The following is a 13,741-nucleotide window of genomic DNA, read 5'->3' as shown; positions in this document are numbered from 1 at the left end:
TAGGCCGTAAACTAATTTTATTATAGTTAATGTTAGGTGCAATCTTCGTTTATCTAACATAATGTATTAACTCAATTTTTAAATGTAAAGTACGGTATATTATTCTAACGACAAATATACACAAGTGTTCGTGTTCGTTCATCTATCTACGTATCTATCGTTACGTATATTTTTTTTGGCCTCCGGGACCACCTTTACGTATTTCTTCAGAGTATGAAATTCTAGCCTTCATGGAGCGAGAATGGTAGCGCCTCAGCCTTTCATCCGGAGATCCAGGGTTCGAATCCCGGTTAGACATGGTATTTTTTACACGTTATAAAATTATAATTTCACCGTTAGATTATTACAAACAGCTTCTGTCCTTTATCTGCGCACTTAAAAGTACACTTTCTGATACGAAGCATTGAACGTACCAAAGTAGTTAAGAGAGCTTGCAAGGATCAATTCTGGTTTCGATCTACAAGTTAATTGGAAAACGGAAAAGTAATGGAATATAACTGTCGGATTCCTTAGATTCTTAGTCCTGCAGAGAATGGCTGAGGAGCCCTGATACTGTTATAGATGTATAGATAGAATAGCAACCCGGGTGGCTGAGGGCTCGTCTGGATGCTTATTTCGCAAAGATAGGCGATTTGGCATCTAGCCCTTCCCCCCCCCCCCCACACACACACAAGTTAGCTTAGATATTTGCTGTTACAATGCCGTGGATGTTTAGAGAAGTGTCTGATGGAGCTATGGTGTGGAAGGGTGTAGGCACTGACTTCGCTCCCGAAAGCGAAAAAGAGCAGAGAGAGAAATAGGGTGTTTCCATTAGAGGCTTATTAAATTTGTGAATCTGTTTCTTGATTTTTAAGTAATTCAAGAGGACTTCAAGTAAACTGAACTGTATAACAAAATTGTTGTTGCCATCACACCTGTTTTGTTGGTAAGAGTTATGTTTATGGTAAGAGCATTTTTTATGTTTAAAAACTCGATCAAGTAATACGTATAGTCTAATTTAAGTTAGACACAGGAAGAGTTTTTGTGTGAAACCTTCAGGGTTATGAGGCGCGGGGATCGCGCTTCCACGAATCGGTAAATTTGATAGTTGAGGGTTATAAGTTATGGTAAGCGGTCGTGGTTGGAAAAGGCCATACGGAAGCGATAGTAAATATACCGATAGAAATGTGTACCGAAATGTGTACGTATGTAGAAACGTACAGCAATGAAAACAATCCTCATTTGTCTTCTTTTTACGGGGTAACTTATGGGAAACGGACGTTTTTTGAACAGCATGTGCATTTCTGTTGCAGGTGGTGGGGAAATTGAGGTTAGGTAATTCACTTGAGTGCGGCCTACCATTTTAGTCACAATGGAGCAGCGGACGGTACAGCAAAGTGTTTTCGGGTACGAACTTTAATTCGAAATAATGAGTCTACTGCCACAACACAGCGGATCTTTCGTCGCCACTTCAAAATCGGTCGGAATGGCACAGTTCCAAGCCGACACACGTTGTTAAAATAGGTTGAGGCGTTCAGAACAATAGGAACAATAACAAAGAAAAAGCCACTTCACCCTACAAGAATCGTAAGGACGCCCAAAAGCATCGCCAGAGTGAGAACGGTATTAATCAGGAGTCCGAGTCGATCTGCACGCAGACATGCACGAGAACCAAACATAAGCCGTGATTGTGTGAGGAAGATTTTACGACATGATTTGAAATTCCATCCGTATAAAATGCAGGTGGTCCAGCAACTCAAATGGGGGAGTATGAACAAGGAAAAGATTTCGCAGTGCGTATTCAAGTGTTGTTTAATGATAACCCTAATGCAATGCTGTTAATGAGGGACAAAGCTCATTTTCACCTAAACGGCTCGGTAAACAAACAAAACCTTCGTTACTGGGCTCCTCAAGATCCCTGTAACGTTCATGAAAAACCTCTCCACTCTCCGAAAGTTACTGTTTGGTGTGCGGTTGGCCATTTGTGAGTAATCGGGCCGTATTTTTTCGAGGAAAATGGCGTCACGGTAACAGTGAATTCACAACGCTATGTTCATGTTAATACATTTCTCGGTCCAGAACTTCAGAGGCGAGGATTAAACATGAGAAACGTTTATTTCTTTATTTCCAACAGGATGGTGCCCCCGCGCACATTGTCCGCACAACGATGGCAATTGTGAGAAACATTTTTCCTAACCAGCTGATTTCGCGTTTTGGTGACGTACCATGGCCGCCAAGGTCACCGGAATTGTCCTCCTGTGACTATTTCCTTTGGGGATATTTGAAAGAACATGTTTATGCTCACAAATCCCGTAGTTTAATAGACTTGAAATACAATTACAGAAGAGGTGGATTTGATTGAACAAGATATGTTGACCCGAGTTAAGGATGATTTTCTAAAGAGGCTGGAAACCTGCATTCAAATGGATGGCCATCCCATGAGTGACACAATTTTCAAAAAATGACTTACGTTCTGACCTTTACTTGTGTAACAATAAAATAATATTATTTTGTAAATTAACTTTGTACTGCTCATTTGAAAACCGTCCGTTTCCCGTAAGTCACCTGTACATAGGAAAATGAAGGACATAAAATATGCATATTACTTAGAATATCATATTATAATATATAATAATATATACTGTTATTATATATATATATTATTATATATAATATAATATTATAATATTATACTTATGCATATTACTAGATGTATATATACTTTGAATAATATTTAAAAAGTTCTTAACTTTTAAAATTAATGGAAAAGTTAAAAGGAAAAACATTAAAATTGTTACACAAACAACATTTAAACATCTATAAGTACTTTCAACATTCGGACCGATTCGGTGTCCAAATATTTAAAATACATAGATTATTTATCTTTTACGAAAATTCACCACCCTATTTTTTACTTTATAATTTGCTCAATTCTGTTTTTTAATTTCAAATCGATGCAATATAAAAAATAAACACGACTGAGAACAGGTTTATTAACGTTTTATAAATAATACGTAAAATTTTTAATATTTACACATCTGTAAATTAAATGCTCTACATAGATCGATCAGTTAGATGGATTTGTTTATAATACACAAGACTTAACAACTGTTAATAGCCGAAATAGCCTCACCCGATGATCATTCGAAGAAACGTGAATAACGATGCATTGATGCGTAACTACACATTTTTAAGAACTTTTTTTAAATTGATCTGTAAATAAAATTTTAATTTCGATAAGAAAATTAAAAAATTGGTCCGATAAGATTTTTTAATACAATTATTATGGTCTCAATAATGTATTTGTATAGAGATTTGTCTGAAACGAGATTATATTGTAACTGTTTATCGTAATTTTTTCTAAGAATTGACATGGATTTTTTGCTCGAATGGCAACGATAAAATTTTGCGAATATAGATCGTAATTTAAAAATGAATACAAATTTGATTTTAAAGAAATAAAAAGTTTTCTTTATAAAATTAAGTCGGTTGATATTTATACAATTTACGAACTGATTATTATAAAGTCGATAAATAAAATTTAGGAATAAAATTAATTTTTATTTGTTTTTATTATTTTCTTAAACCGTTCTCAATCAAATTAAAATATCACTATTAAAATAACTACATATTTATATAATCAGAAATAATCAATGCGAAAGAGGATTCGTGCTATGAAAACACAATCTAAATTTTATCGATTATAATACAATTTTATGCCATATAATTAATTAAAATTTAAATTAATTTAGATTTATATGATTATAATATTTACCGCTATTATTTACTATGTTAAAAATATTCAGACATCAAACATGCAAATAAATTACGGAAAAAGGATGAAGATTAATCCGTACATTGTTTATTTTAAGGTGAGCGATTTATATGGAATAATATTAAGAAGACTGATTAAACAACGTATATACACAGATAACCCTTATACCAAATTAAAAAAAAGCCAACAACAGATATCATTTATAAATATACTAAAATTAAAATTCTGTATAATTAAACTAAATAAACTTAATAATTATAACAGCAAAGATTTTGAATTCTAGACGTCAAGTTAAACCATTACTTATTTAATTGGCATTGTACCAAATACTTTACAAAAATAAGTAACATAAAATGCCGGTATAATTCAGTTTTATGAAATACAATTACGAGACCGGTAACTAGTGCGGATAACAGACTAAAATAACTAAACTATAAAATTATTGTAAATGAATAACGCTTTAAATAATATACGAAAATAAATCAATTATCAATTAAGAATTTTTAAATTATTAATTTAAAAATTATATCAATTAAAAAATATATACATTTTTTATAACTCCACAGTTTATCACATTAAAAATAATATAAATAACCTACAAATATTGAAAAATGTAATACAATATTGAAATTAAGATCGCATAATTTAATGCGCCTTATGAAAAGATGACATTAAATTTTTACGGTAATAAAAACTTTAAAAAAAGAATTAACCTAGAAAACAAAAAATTTAATGTTTATACTTCTTTCTTTACGTATGACCGATCAAGGAAGCATCACAACATAATCATTATAACTTGAACGAAAAGACACATCCCGAAAAAATAAAGCTACACACAAAAATAAAAGCTATATTTTAATTAACACACATAAATATAACTCCTAGGGAAATCAGTCGAGTACGTATATAAACAACAAAGGCCGCGGTGTTAACGGTAATACCTGCCCGGAAAAAAAACAAAAGACAAAATGATGTGAAAACAGACAAGAATAAATAAAGGCTCTACGGAGCAAATAATCTAGAATTTACCCCCCCAAAAAAAACGTTAAGAGCAGAAAATAATAAAGCACGTGTTAAGATATATAAAACAACCGCCACAGATGAAATTAAATAACAAGGAAAGACAATGATAAAACTAATATAGATAGAAGAATAAAATATAATGACGTGAATCTAAAAGATGTTTTCTTTTCTTTTACGTAAAAAACAGAAGAAATAAACAGATGTCAAAAGTTAATCGGCATAAGGATGTAGAGATTTTATGAAAAGAACAAAGTTTATTGGAAACAGATATATATATTAGAGAGAAAATCTAAGATATCTGTTACAGGGTTAAACAAATTATGGCGAGTCAAGGAAAATAAAAATGTTAGAAAAAAAATTTTTCTTTAAATTGTTATGTAGAAAAATGTTATAGTTCAGGTGGTTTTACAAAACTCAAAATAAAGTTTGAAATTTAAAAAAATCACATGAAAGGAAGTGAAAAGAGAATTCTTTATGCCCTACGGTTAAGAGTGAAGATGAAAAATGAAACAAAAATGTGTTGAAATAGAACAAAAAGGAAAATAAATGTGAAAGAAACTGTGAAAACTGTTTACTATTAAATATAAGTAACACTAAACGGTCTTTGCACCCAAAACCTAAACGAATAAGGTAAACGGATATATTATCTTTTATTAATGTGATCGATAAATAGATAATGAAAAAATACAGTATAAATTAAATATAAAAACGTAAATGATATTATTTTAAAATATTTACAGCCTTTATAAACTATACAACTGTATTTAAAACCAAAAATATTTGATTAACACGATTAGGTCTTGTAACCTGTACGTAATAGAAACGAACTATCGCTATCTCGGCAAAAGGTATTTCTATTAATCGGTTGCTAATAGGCGATGAAAAATTGTTATTTATGGTAATCAGATATATTTCGATAGTAAAAAAACCAAACCGTATAATTCGCTTTGAAGCATCGCATAAATCAATCACTAAGTCTGCCATCATTATATTTATTTTGCCAACACCTACCCACGACTTAATTATTTTAACATTACATAATGGAAAAGGCTACATACAATACAAATTTTATAAACAAAAATTTTTTCAGAATAAAAAATGTATTACAGGTAATTAAAAATTAAGCGATAAGTAAAAATAGAAAATGTTTTCAGAAGTAAATAATAAAATTAGTGAAAAATGAATTTCTTTTATTAATACTTAAAATTACGAAATAATTTGTAAGTTAATTTGATAATAAGTTATTATTTACAAAGCGATTGATTTGAAATATCCTGCTTATATTAAGTAATTAAGAAAGTTACTCCGCGGATACAAAAGCTTGGAGATGAGGAAAAATAAAAACAGCAATTCAAAATTTAATATATATTTTTTTTAAAGTTTAAAAAAAATATTCTGAATAGAGATAAAACGGATAAACGTATCTTTAGATTATCTCATTTAAAACTCGCATTCATTTATGAATATATTCCCTTAGAACAATGACAAGCACATTTAATTCAATTTTCGTGTATCCACGTTACTATATTTGTGTGTGTGTGTGTATATATACATATATATATTAGTTGTTAGTGAGAAATTAGTAAATAACTTTACAACTAATTTTTACATTAATAATGTAGAATTATAACAAAATATTTATCAAAAGGTAATTAGGGCATAAAAACAATAACATAATTAAAATATTAAGATAATGTAGTGTTTATTACTTACAATTGAGACAGTCTGCTGTTCGATTCCATTCAATGGGACGGATGGAGGTGAAAAAGGTGGCCCTGGCGGAGGTTGGGTTGCGGCGGCGGCCGCCTCTTTTGCAGCATCCGCAGCCTTTATCGCTGCTGCAGCCTCCCCATTGGCAGTAGGGGGAAACTGCGCCGCGTAAGGGCCGGGCTGCACCATATGCTGTAACAATAGAAGAAGAAAAACATTATATATAACATCCTATTGAATGAATAGACAAACAAAATATATAAAAATATTACAAAATGAATATCATTGACATGCATGATACAGTAGGAAAAACCGATGTGGACACATAGTCATGTGTCCGCAATAATTTAATATGCTTACAAGGAAGTCTCCTTGTAAGCATATTAAATTACATATACACATTCTTGCTTCACTTCATTTAAACTGATTTCATTTGAAAGTGAGATACGATCCTCCAGTTCTTTAAAAAAGTGGGCAGTTACACAATTGCATTGTGTTGGACAACAGATTGCATCACATTTTTTTGTGATGTCCGAATCAGCATTTTATATTAGTTTATATATTAATTTTGTTTGACATCGCTCAAGTAGTTGTTATATGGTGTAAGTGTCGGGTGAGAACGTGTCGGATCCGTAACCGTGCACAATCGGTTCTATTGTGCACAATGTTATATTACATATTTCTGTCCTCGATTTTTTTTTATGCTAAACTTCAAAATGAAATTTAATAAAAATCAAGTCGATGTGAATTTATATGCCATAACCTAGTACAACCTGACATTAGTCATAAATCACTCGGTAAGATGACATTTTTCAAAACAATAAGCATATCATTCCAGGATTACTAAGAAAGTGTGATTGAAATGGTTTCTTGTTATTTTTTTCGTTAATCCAAAGCATACGATTACATAACAGTAGATCAAAACCACTGATGTATGCAGGAGACACTCATCTCTAGAAATTACAAATTTACTCGGTTCACTATAAGGAACTGAATAAAAAACAGATTGGATAATGAGAGCGTAATAACATCACAGAAAGAACAGAAAATGATGCCTCTTATACTTTTTTAAGGTGTTTTACATTTCTAAGGCTGAAAATGTATACGGAAATTTTTTATCGAATAGAAAAAATATTTAGTTGGACCCGAAAACGAAAAAGGGTGAGACGAGATTTCAGTCAATTAAGTAAATTATTATCGGTTAGAAAGATTAAATATTGGTGCAATGTCGATTAACTACAATTCGCTCAAAAAAAAAAAATTAACATACACACAAATATACATACAGATTCTCTATAAAGTACTCAAAGAGTCATTTATAATTCTCCAACTTTTTTCTTATTTATTCATAGACGATTTTCAAGAAAACTTCGAAGATTAAGTTACTATTTTTAATAATAATAATAATTTACTTATTTTTATTATTTTTTAAACACAAAGATTTTCAAGACATCATTCCGTCTGCAGAAAGAGATTTGCTTAAAAAAATTAAGTATTTTTTTAATACACAGACAAAACTTAAATTTTATACCAAGTATAATCAGCTTAATTCCCTCAGGGAGACAAAAACTTGTCAAAAACTTCACGTATAGTATAATGATGCACAAACAAACTTTCTCTGAAGAAAAAAAGGAAAATTAACAGTATATCATACACCAGGGAATAAAGCAGTAACACAATACAGTTCTGTAACAAAACAAAAATACAAGTACGAAGATATCATTTCATATTTTCATAATATTGTTTTACACTTTGCGAACTAATTCAACAGACATCGATTATAAATATACAGATATATACGAATATAAAATAAAGGAAATAATATACAAAAATATTACGGAACCATGCACATGTTACGTAGCACGAGCGTCTAAATATATAATACTGTATGTTACAATAGTATAATGTATATAAAGCCGAAAGTTTGTTTGTTTCGTTATCTGTTCGTATGTTCTAGCATGCGAGAACCAACCGATGCTTTCAAATTTGCAGGATACTTTCTTGTTGTCCCAGGAAAGGTTTTAAGCAATAGACCGAGGCTCCAGCCCCCTTGTCAATTAAGTTGTCAATTAAAGATAAACATTAAAGGAGAGAATTAATTAAAAATTAATTTATTTTCTGTCACCAAGGCGACAGAAATAAGTTGTGAAGTTATCCTCGTCAAAGGTCTGCTACTTTAGATACCATAGTCTTTTGTAACTTAGTTTCTTTTTCAGGTTCCTATAAAGCTTAAATGCTTTAAAGGTTATTTATCAGTATTATTCTCACAACCATAAGGGTAACGAACACTGCTGAGGTCGTGGCGAGCGAAGCGAGCATGATCGGTCGGTATGTGTATAAAATCTTTAAGAAAAATTAATTGTTTATTTATTTATATACCAACAAAACGCTAACTCCCAATGACAGTCGCTAAATACAATGATAATGAAATTCGTATAGTTTGAAAATTTGATGCCTGACCGGGATTTGAACCCAGAACTTCCCGGATGAAGGTTACCTTCGTTAGCACTTCGACATGGATATTATAATTGTAATAAAATGTTCCGAACATGGTTTTCTAGTGTAAATAAAACCTATTTTTTAATTTTATTTAAAAAAAAAAATTAATTAAATTAAATTAATAAGATCCAGGAGGGACCCCGATGGGAAGTCCAGACGGGACTGGAGACAGAGTGGGCAGGATACGCCACGACACACGGACGCGACCAAGGCAACGTCTTCTAGGCGGTTACCAGTCGACCCTTGCTTGTTATGTTTAAAAAAGGTTAATAATAAAAAGAAAATTAAATTAATAAAAATAATCGTTGAAAAACTGCATATAAAATAATAAAATCAACAACTAGATGCGAACTTATATTTTTAAACAATCATAATCAGTAGAAAGAGAAGAATTAGCAAAATAGAAATTATAAACATACAATAAACCTTAAAAATAAATAAATATTAACAATGAAAAAACATAAAAAGACTACATTTTCAAATTACCCACATTAGGGAGGGATACGTAAAATCTTTTACTATTTTTCTTCTGGCTTCTTTCATTTTCGCCAGTAAAGTTTCATTCTTTCGGACGTGGAAATTTTTTATTCTTGTTTGGATGTGTTGTCTATTTTTAACTTTAATTTCTTTTGAAATGTTTGGTTTTCACATTTTCATCTTTTATTATTCTTAGTTCTACTAGATTCTCTTGAACCAGTTTAAACCAATTGTTTTTTTATTTTTATAGAATTGAGGAATAAAGATTTGTTTTGTGAATTTGTTGTTATTTATTCTGGAGAGATTAAAGCAAATTTTTTTTCCTCTCAATGTATGTAAGTCTTTCTATTTTATTGTACAGACCTTACCTTTATTGTAAATTAGCTAAGTTTATTTAAATTAAAAATAAATAAATAAATAAAATTATAATTTATATATATAATACCAAATTTTTAAAGATTAATATTAAACTGAGGCACACTTAAGTGAAATCACTTACATCATTAAGCAGAAGAAAGACCAAAATTTCGCTTATTTTAAAAACCGATAATCATAATTGCTACTTTATTTATTTTTTCAATCGCTATATCATATCAAGATAAATATTCTAATAATAGATCCAATTTAATTATTTTCATATTACAATATTAATATACAAAAAAGCAATACGCTATAACAAGTACTATTTTAATATATCTACTTACAAGTTCGACTATCTGTAACAGTTATAGTCACCTTGGAGCGACAAGTAATACAACACTAATACAAGAATGTATTCAAATTGATACTCCCTCGGGACAAGCGACTAGTATTAGAGGAGTCATCAATTCGGGTTATCAATTAGGATTCAATCCCGAATCCACTTGGATTGTCCTAAGGTAATTACGGTTAGTTACGATCGCTTATTTATCGTAGATAATTATATTAAAGGTCAACCACCTTCACCATTTTTAAAATAAATTGAATAATTATTTATTTATTTATAATAAATCAGATTTAATATTTTTATTATTAATAGACGCACAACATATTCTTTAATAAAATTTCATAGTCGCGTTTACAACAAAAATCCGAATAGTTAACTAAATAAAAGAACTTGCTTAGCATTTTTATTACGCTATTTTTATAAATCTTCACTCAAAATTAAGAAATTTTAACAGGTTTTATTAGCGTATGTATTCATAAAATGGTATATTTGGAAATAAATTAAATTTTCGTATGATTACAGATATTTTTTGTAATATAATAACGGAGAAGCTTTATGCTTATACGCATAAATGAATGTAATATAAATATATTTTATTTATGTTATAACAGATAAAAGTAATACAACATTCAGTTACACGTAATTTAAATTTTTTTCGGCGTCTTGCAGGATAATAAATTTCCGCAGGGATGACAAGTGATCAAACTGTATTATCTCGCTTAGAGCGTCATAATCAACCGCTCAACTTGTCATTATTAAATTTTTATCATGGCCGACGTATAGTCCAATCTAAAATGTAATGTTACAATACAAGGCTACCATAAAAAGGTTTTCAGTGTGCACAAATACAATCAGATTTTCTTACACGAAAAATTTATTAAAAATTTAATTAAAAGTTTCCTTGCACAAAAATAATTTTTATACAATATTCAAACTCGAATTTTCGATACAGCCGCTTAGCTTGTACATATTTTTCGATGGGGTGCCTGTAAACAAATTACGATTAAATTCAACACAGATTGATTTACTTACTTATTGCCTTCACATATTAATTATTTTTAAGGACTGATGAAGGCTATACGCATTTTGTATTTATCACTCACTTCCTTATTATGTAATGTTGCTCTGATCAGTGTATTACCGCGGTTTCCCTTGATCCTTCCATAAAAATGCTGGAATAGTACATTCTTTGTTGTGCCATATTACAATTACCAGTCCTATTACGATATATATAAATAGCAATATTTCAATTGTGTTAAATATTTTACAACTGTTAAGTAATATTAAACATTTTTTATTACAAAAACTACATCAAAACGATTTGTTTCAAATTTAACAAAAAACAAGTAATATTTTTTAGGTTGAAATTTAATCCGTGTTGTTTAAGATATTAAATTTAAAAAAAGTAGTTTTAATGGTACTATTCTTAATTCTGGATCATTTTTCCTATAATAAAAAATAAAAAAATAAAAATACTCTTGAAAAACATAAAAGCTTTATGTTTTATAATGGAAAATAGTAATGTTTACAGTAAATTTAATGTATATCAATGGGGGGGGGGGGGAATGTATACGTTCACTTTCAATAAAGTATAAGTAATACAGTACGTTAATAATAATTATTAACTTATTATTTAGTATAAAAGTGGTCTCTGTTATATTTAGAACACATTTCACAACATTCGGCTCTTTCGTTTTTACTTTTAAACGTTTCCAAATAAATCCATTAATAAATAAAAACAAAAATATTTTTTGTTTTTATGACAAACAGAAAAACAAACTTCACGACTCAGCAAAATTAGAAAGGGTAGAATGATATTTCTACAGGAAAAAAAGGAGTGAACAAAAATGTATTAAGGGATGACTCTGGCATTCGGCCAACTGAACAGTCAGTATATAGAGTAAAGGATAAGCAAGCGGTATAGTAGAAATCTAGAAGGGGGTACCCACGGTAATATATATATATATATATATATATATTAAAAAGTGATGTATGAGTAGGGTGTAGTGCTTGTGATTAGCAAAAAGCTTCTACTGCTGTTTTCCAAAAGTGAAGTATGGAATATATACAAACACATACATACACCTTGAGATAAAAGAACGAATGATCACTCTCTCTCCCTCACACTCTCTCACTCACACTCACACTCTCTCTCTCTCTCACTCTCTCTCTCTCTCTCTCACCCTCTCACTCCCTCCCGCTCTCTCTCTCTCTCTCTCACTCTCTCTCTCTCTCCCTACTCACAGTAATTTTTGCCAGATTCGTTTTAAGGTATTATTATGATTAAATTAAAAATTTGAAATTATTAAAATTACAATCTTTCATTACCTTTTGGCGGATCATTTAAAAACAGTTCAATTTATTTAATTACACTCGAAATTTTCTGGAATTCGTACAAAAAAAATTAAGAATTTTCATTTGGTAACTACGTACTGCTCGAATAGTGAACACTGTAATGGTAATTTTTTTTTATAAATATTTTCTAAAGAAAAAGATGTAAAATTAATTTAAAAGTTCATAACTATCCAAAATTTTCTGATCGTTTTGTTTGAATTTACGGGAAGGATCCCACCCATAAATTTTCTTAATCAATATTACGATATTTTAAACGAATGGTTTTAGGCGAGGTGATATGAAACACCAATGATTTCCGAAAACGGCGAACCTATCTCAAGAATACCAAGATCCAGCGATAGGTTTACTAAAGAAAGTGAAGAGTGAAGTGGATTCCCAAAGTCGAATACACTGTTGTATATCATCATGACAACCCTACAAAATACATGGAAAACAAAACCCTACATGCGACAACTTCAGTCTACTCACCACACGATTTTCAAACAATAAAGATGTGACTGAAGGTGGTGCCTAATTTACGTTACTAAAAAAAATATTGGATTGCAAAATAACAAATTAACGAACACAGTTCTTTTTTGAAACAATATAAATGTACTCGTAGAGTAACAAAATTATAACCGTTGTATATAGGAGAGCTGAAAAAAATCACAAATAGTTCCTTAAAAAAGCGTTCTCAAGAAAAGCAAGGACCTCATGCCAGGCGTATTAGAGAACAAGCCGGCCCTACCCGCCGTCTACCCAGATTATGGACCCTCCGGGCTCAGGTCAACCCAGGCGAATCCCGGAGCCAACTCAAGGACTCCTCCTCGAGGCCCAAGAAGCCTACTCCATGGCCGCAGAGGTCGCTTCGCTCGCCATTCTCAGTTTGCTAGGGAGACCGGCGCCCTGGATACCAACAAAGCTTGCTTCGGTCGCCATTCCCATCTACCCAGAGGGGCTCACCACTTGGGACCCCCTCACTGTACGTTATCCTCATAACGGTGTGAGAATAATACTGATAAATAATAACTATAGTATTAAGTTTTTATAGAAACCTGAAAAATAAACAAAATTACAAAACATAATTCCGTTACTTAGGTAACTAAAGTACACAAATCTTTGACGACGAAAAATACATAACTTATTTCTTTGTCATGAAGGAAGAAATATTATAATGAAGTAAAAAGATTAAGCTGTTTTTTCCTTAATTATTATCTTTAATTCAAATTTTCAACCTC

At 30.7% G+C, this 13,741-nt stretch overlaps 1 protein-coding gene across 13 annotated transcripts in view; it reads right to left on the bottom strand.

The window, feature by feature from the left end:
• The window catches only part of LOC142324279 (RNA binding protein fox-1 homolog 2-like), a 557,441-nt gene that overhangs the window by 205,044 nt on the left and 338,656 nt on the right, over nucleotides 1-13,741 (bottom strand). For all 13 annotated transcript variants that reach the window (XR_012756257.1, XR_012756258.1, XM_075365183.1 and 10 more), the window contains exon 2: nucleotides 6,491-6,679. Coding sequence is in view for 11 of the 13 variants with exons in the window: in XM_075365183.1 (XP_075221298.1) it covers nucleotides 6,491-6,679 (189 nt within the window). In the remaining 2 variants the exon portion in view is untranslated. The remainder of the gene's footprint in view (nucleotides 1-6,490; nucleotides 6,680-13,741) is intronic.

Source organism: Lycorma delicatula, chromosome 4, assembly GCF_047948215.1.
Source record: "Lycorma delicatula isolate Av1 chromosome 4, ASM4794821v1, whole genome shotgun sequence".
In the NCBI taxonomy this organism is placed as follows: Eukaryota; Metazoa; Arthropoda; class Insecta; order Hemiptera; family Fulgoridae; genus Lycorma; species Lycorma delicatula.
This window is presented reverse-complemented; position numbering and strand designations above follow the sequence as displayed.